We start from the raw sequence: 6,492 nt of genomic DNA, 5'->3' as shown, positions 1-6,492 counted from the left end.
TAAAATAAAATTTTTAAAAAAGCTTCCAATTTCAAAGCCAGGTGTGATGAGGTATGCCTACAATCCCAGCATCTGGAAGGCAGAGGCAGGTTTTCCACCAGTTTGAAGTCACCTGGGACTACATATTAAGTTCAAGGACAGCCTGAATTACAGATCGAAACTTTGTCTCAAAAAACCAAAAAACACAACACAAAAAAGGACTTCCAGTTTCATGCAGGGGAAAAAAAAACCCTAAAAATAATCAGATACTTTCCCTCCAACCTGTGAACTATTAGATTTACTGCTCCAGGAAACAAAGAAGTTCTTGTATTATGTCACAAAAAAACAACAAAGGTTCAAAGTGCTTACGTTATTTGTTTTCAATCACTAGCATTACGACTATCCATAAAAAAATGCTGTATCGTTTTTCTCCCCCAAACAATGTATAATTTATACTATACATTTTCTAGGAAAAGGGTAAACAGTAGACAGGTACTCACCAGCAGACAGTGGGCAAAGTCAGGGCCTCCCACCAGGCCGGTAAAATTTCCCAGCTGCTCAGCAAGCGCTAACAACACCTCATCTTCATCATAAATTGTATCTGGAAATGACAACAACTGGGTACTTACTCATACAAACAAGTGGCCTTGATCTGCGCGCTCACACAAAAGTTGGAATGGGAAGCCGGGCCTGTAATCCCTGCACTCAGAGGCTGAGGCAAGAGATCATTAGAGTTCGAGACCAGCCCGGCCTATAAAGTGGGCTCAAGGCCAGTATGAACTGCATAGTGAGACTATCTCAGAAAAACAAACAAAAAAGTTGAAACAGACTCAGCAAGTAGATAGTAACAGGTGCATTTCCAATCCAACCATGTTTTCTTCCTTCGCTAGCAGCAAAATTAATTAGAAATTTATTCTCCTGTATCAGTTATTTTCCAGTCTGCTAACAGGTTAATGTTCAAATACATCCAGTTGTAACGTATGCTTTGTGTCTCTTGCATAGCGTCAATTCAGTACGTAATGATACTCGACACAAACACACCCACCTGTAAGGAACGGCAGCAGTTCAGTTCGGGTCCTCTCTACTCCAAGCGCCAGAGCAATTGTTGACAACTTCTTAATACTGTTGAGTCGGAGCTTTAAAAAAAAAAGGCAGTGGGAAGAACAACAAAGTAAAGAAATGGTTACAATTCAGACTAAAAACCGAAAGGGGCGAAATAACGACTATGGTAATTAAAAAATAGTATCAGGAGGGGTAATACTCATTTGCCAGAGGAGACGGTCCAAGGAAAACCAAAGAAGAGCTTAGAACAGAAATGAATGAATGGCAATACCCAGGAAGTGAGATAATTTTTAAAAGAGAAACCACGTCAGCAGTGAAGCAGGTGAAACGGCTGAATACAACTCCCATCTTTTCCAAGAAAAGTTCCATCGCAGCTCACAGGCCGACTCATCGCGCCCTCCACGTTAACCAGCCATGCCCTCCTTTCTACCCAACGCGCCCAGCCAGTCTCCAAGCCGGAAAGAAAGAAGGCACAGGCTGCACTCCGCAGGGCTTCCCCCGCGGCCCGAGACGCGCGGTCTCCCCGGCCGCCGGCTCCAGCCGCTCGCGGCGCGACCCCCACCCCGCCCGAAGGGGCGCAGGGCGGGAAACCGGTGCTCCGAAACCGCCCCGAGGGCCGGCGCCGCGCCCACGCCGCCGGGACCAGGTACGGCTGCCCGCCGTCCCGAGGCAGGGGCGCGCCGCCACGACCCTCGGGGTCTCTTCCCGCCTACCCTTGCCTTTCCGCCCCAAATCTCGCTCTTCCCACCAGGAGCTTCTCCCCGACCCCGGCCTTCCCCCTCTCCTACCACGCGCCCCCCTGGGCCCTCCTCAGCCCCTGTCCACTACTGTACCTGCACGTCCTCATTGCGGAGCTCGTCGATTAAAACCGCAATGGGATATAGGGAGTCGTCTCCATCTCCCCCAGCGGACCCCGGACCGCTGCCCGGCCCAGCCGCGACGGCCATGTTCTTCCTCCTCTGGCGAGTCGCTGCCGGCCTCCGCGCGCCCAGGCCCCGCCCCGCGCCCAGGCCCCGCCCCGCGCCCAGGCCCCGCCCCGCGCCCAGGCCCTGGACAGCTGGATTGAGCCTGGCACCCTGGCTCTGTGAAGCTGGGGGAGCTGAACCTCTGCCCTGGTGATGAAGGCTCCCACCTGACCTACATTGCAGGAATTGTAAATCTGAACTCCAGAAGAAGGGTGGGCTGAGAAAGCCAGCAGAACCCCTGCGCCCTTTCCCCACTCGAAAGAAACAAGGGCAGGGATTCATCCTTCTAGCTGTGGTCTTAGGAAGTCAGGGACCTGTGCAATCCGTGCTGCGACCGCGCAGGACTCAGCAGGTCAGAGGGTGCCCAAGGCTAGGAGGAAAAGGCGGTAGCGCCTCCCTCAACTTCATCCTGGCTCCGAGCCACTGAGCCCTAACTCCTACACTGGGCCTCGAGCCGGCACCGAACCCCTCCACCTCTTCCTTCGGCCTCTTTCCAGAATCGTAGCTGGCTCCTGCTCCCAAAGACAAATAACGCGGGCGGCGAGAGAAAATGAGAACAGTGCTGTCCAAACTCCCCAGTCAATATTTTTTCCACGCAAGCTGTTTAAAACATGCTGCTCTCTTGTTTTTGTGTTTCTTTTCAGCCTGGTACTGGAATGGTGCCGTCTGTTGTATTTTTTCCTCCCATTTTTTTTAGCTCTTTAGCATGCAAGAAGTAAAACAATCAAGCAAAAGTGGGACAAACTTTAATCCTTCCAAATTGGGTGGAGTGGCTACTTGTTGCAAGAAAGCCTAACCTGGGCTCCCTACACCTCCCACAGTCCTTAAAGGCAGCAGGAGGAGACAGGGGTCTAGGAGTTCTTTCTCAGAAAACTGAATGGGAAGTTTTCCCTTACCCTTTTAATACAGCCCAAAACAATTAGAAGATAACTGCATATGATGACAACAAGTTCTGAAATATTTTTATAGGTCTGATTATTAAAATTGTAAAATTATAAATGCAGCAGGGCATGGTAGCACACACGTGTAATCTCAGCACTCTGGTAGGTTGAGGTAGCAGAACAGAGAGAGAGACAGACAGACAGAGACAGACAGAGAGATAGAGACAGACAGAGACAGAGAGACAGAGACAGAGACAGACAGAGACAGAGAGAGGACTATGAATGTAGTTTAATGAAGAGACCCTGGGTTCAACCCCCAGGATTGCAAAACTTGAATAAGAAAATAATAGTGATAAATTCAATTTAGGAGGCAAACCTTTTTAAAGCATATGGCTCAGAGAAGTTAAATGGAGTAAAGTTTTTGATAATGGTGAAAGTCTGGGAGCCAACAGACCTGAACAATTTTTCTCAAATTAGATCCATAGATGTATTTATTCTCCAGGGTTTTAATGTTATAATATTTTTAGATTTGCATAAACATAGTAAGCATAGTTTGTGTTATTGGGATAACTATTTTATGTCAGTCTTGCCACATGATTTCAGCATGTACATTTGAAGTGTTTCATTGCTGCTTCTATTATTCTGGGATAATGAGAAAGAACATAGGTGGATTTAAGATGAAAAAGATGCTTTCATACACAAAGTGAAAGCCAAATCAGGGGCCGGGGAGATAGCTCAGTAGAATAAGCCCTTGCCTGGCAAGGGCAAGGGCCTGAGTTCAATCCCTGATTCTGAAAAAAAAAAAAAAAAAAAAAAGAAAGAAAGAAAGAAAAAGAAAGCAAGCCAAATGATCATGGGACGGCACTACTTCAGTAGTGCGAAAAGTGAGAAAAATAAGATATCATAGGCATGTTCAAAAGAAACAGATTTTAGCAGGTGACACCATCGTCACAATACAAGGAATGGCCAGGTGTGGCGGTGCATGTCTGTAATCCCAGCACTTGGGAGGCTGGGGCAGGAGGATTGACACAAGTACAAGGCTAGCCTGGGGTACATAGTGACTTCAAGGTAAGCCCACACTGCAAAAGGAGACTTGTCTTTAAAAAGAAAAAAAGAATGATGTTTCAGTTTTAGCAAAAGACACCATTTGTTAAATTACCATAATACTAATTCATATAGTATTAATCTTGTGGTTTCATTGCATTTGTAAATCTGTTTTAGTTTTTTAGCTGTATAAGAACTATACATAGGCCAGGGTTGGGCTGGGGGGTATAGGTTAGTGGGAGGGCCCTTGCCTAGCATGTTCAATGTCCTGGCTTTTATCACCAGCACCACAAAAAGAAAATCACTGAAATATGAGAATAAGAAATGAAAAAATGACAGTAAACTCCCACCTTGTATTTGTAAAATTAAGTAGTATTATAATAATTTCAGAGTTTTCAGGATTCTTTTCCTTTAAAAATGGATCTATACAGTTCAGCAGTCTAAGCCTATGCCTGGCAAGCACAAGGACCTGGGTTTGATCCCTAGCACCACATGCTGTGCTGGCCCAGCCCCGCCCCGGGTGCACCTCACTGGCCACCAAGACCAGGCGTGGTGGCACACACCTGGAATCCCAGTGCTGGGGAGGCGGGGACAGGAGGATCACTATGTGTCTGAGATGCACAGTGAGACCCTGGACCAAATAAATAATTTTTAAAAATGAAAAAATGGATCTATACTGCTCAAATTTGAGAGACAGAGAAGAAGGTTTTTAAATTAGTACTTTACCAATTAGAAGATCAGAGGGGATTCCTACTAGCATGGAAAGGACAAATCTATTCTTTTATACACTATGTAAAAAGTCTTCAGAAATGCTAAAGAAAGCAAGCACAGAGAGCAGCAGAATGATTCAGTTCCACCTCAGTATATATTATAATCTGGATACTGGTTTAGGCTTAGAAGAGCCTTGATATGCCAGTAACAACTGGCACACTGATGCTAAGCTATTTTGTTTAAAAGTCAGATATGATTTGCTTACCCAAGCACAATGAATTAGAGACCTAAGGAATAACTATGATTAAATATGAAATCACAGGCTGAGGAAACAGGCCTCAGAAAATTGCCTGGTTTGAGTCACCAGCACCGGACTTCAGTTCCCATCTCGGTCACTGACTCATAATGATCTACCTCTCCACATGCCTCAATTGCACTGTCCACCCCCTCACTCCCAATAAAACACAGCTAATCACCTCTGGTTCCTGCTTTAGTTACTGTGAGAATGAAACTGGCCATGCACATGGAGATGCCAATAAATCCTTCAATAAAGAAAGTGATTAAAACAGACTGCAACAGAAGGCTGTTTCAAAAACCTGGGCCGAACTGTAAGGCAGTCCTTTGAGGAATGTGGCTTAGTGACCAAGCAAATTACTCAAGATGTCTATTAAAAATCCAGATTGCTGGGCTAGAGCTATAGGTCAGTGGTAGAAGATATGTTTTGTATGCATAGGTTCTATCTCCAACAGCCACACATAAAAAAGGTAGATTCCTGGCCTCTATGCAGACCTACTGAATCATAGTACCTTAAGAATAAGTCACACATCTTATAGTCTCCCCAGCACTTCTAATGTGCATGACATTAATTTAAAAGGTTCATCTGTACAAACAATTTCCATGTCCATAAATAGGCATCTGCTCAGGTAGGATCTAAAGAGTCTTTGAAGGCAAACTGTCCAGCAAAAGCAAATGACAGCTTTAACTAGTTATCAATAAGCGACTCTTGCCTGTCCTTTGTGGGGTTTGCCAGATGAAAAAGCTGATCTCTCTTTTGCTGGGTTCCTGGGAGTTACCCATGCTCTACAAACACAGTGCTGGGGCAGTGAGGTGTCTCCGTAGCCTTCTCTCCTCTCTTGCTCCCTCTGGTCTCCTCTCCACTTCCCACACAGAACACAAGAAACAAATAACTGGTGAAATCAGAGCCACACACTGAGATCAGTCTGAGGATAAAAGGCAGCCCTTAGTAAATGAACTCCTCAGCACAAAAACACAGAGTTCTCTGGGATGGTGGTATACCTACAATGCCAGCACTCAGGAGGCTGAGGCAGAAGGATCATTAAGAGTTGAAGGCCAGCCTGCATAGTGAGACTCTGTCTCAAACAAAACAGAACAACAGGGTTCTGACACCATATACAGTTCACTCATTCAGTGTGAATCAAGGAAACAGCGCTACACTTTCCCAGTTCCTATAAGAAAAAGGATCAAAAATACAAGAAAGCACAAGAATATGGAATCAAAACCATGAATTCTTGCACTTAAAGCAGTTCTAATTGTCATAATAAAAAGGATCAATTATGGAGTCTTGAAATCCTCGCTGTTGCTCTCAGCTGTAGAGATTGACAAACTAGGCCTCATGCAAACGCTGATCTGATCCACAGAATCACTCCCTGAGCAAGCAGGTCAAGTGCCGAAGACCTGTATGTGGTTCTCTCAAACTAAGGGCCAGCAAGAGAGGGGTGGATGGCCCAGTCCATGTAAAGAAAACTTGTGGCACACAGAGGTGTTTTCCAACTATAATCTTCCCTTGGGATCTGTGGGGAATTGATTATAGGACCACTCCACCAATATCA

The 6,492-nt window shown here is 45.6% G+C and overlaps 1 protein-coding gene across 4 annotated transcripts in view; it reads right to left on the bottom strand.

The window, feature by feature from the left end:
• The window catches only part of Ppp2r1b (protein phosphatase 2 scaffold subunit Abeta), a 40,442-nt gene extending 38,377 nt beyond the window's left edge, over positions 1–2,065 (bottom strand). For 3 of the 4 annotated variants that reach the window (XM_023709499.1, XM_023709498.1, XM_004626115.3), the window contains exons 1-3: positions 1,875–2,041; positions 1,025–1,115; positions 480–580 (exon numbers count right to left, since the gene is read on the bottom strand). In XM_023709499.1, coding sequence (XP_023565267.1) covers positions 480–580; positions 1,025–1,115; positions 1,875–1,988 — 306 coding nt within the window. In that variant the 5' untranslated portion in view covers positions 1,989–2,041. Of the gene's footprint in view, positions 1–479; positions 581–1,024; positions 1,116–1,874 lie in introns of all 4 variants that reach the window. The other variant, XM_004626114.1, reaches the window with a different exon arrangement.
• Positions 2,066–6,492: the final 4,427 nt, after the last annotated feature.

The sequence above is a fragment of the Octodon degus genome, unplaced genomic scaffold, assembly GCF_000260255.1.
Source record: "Octodon degus isolate 3935 unplaced genomic scaffold, OctDeg1.0 scaffold00012, whole genome shotgun sequence".
Taxonomy (NCBI): domain Eukaryota; kingdom Metazoa; phylum Chordata; class Mammalia; order Rodentia; family Octodontidae; genus Octodon; species Octodon degus.
Note: the sequence above shows the minus strand (reverse complement) of the source record. Positions and strands in the feature narration are given on the sequence as shown.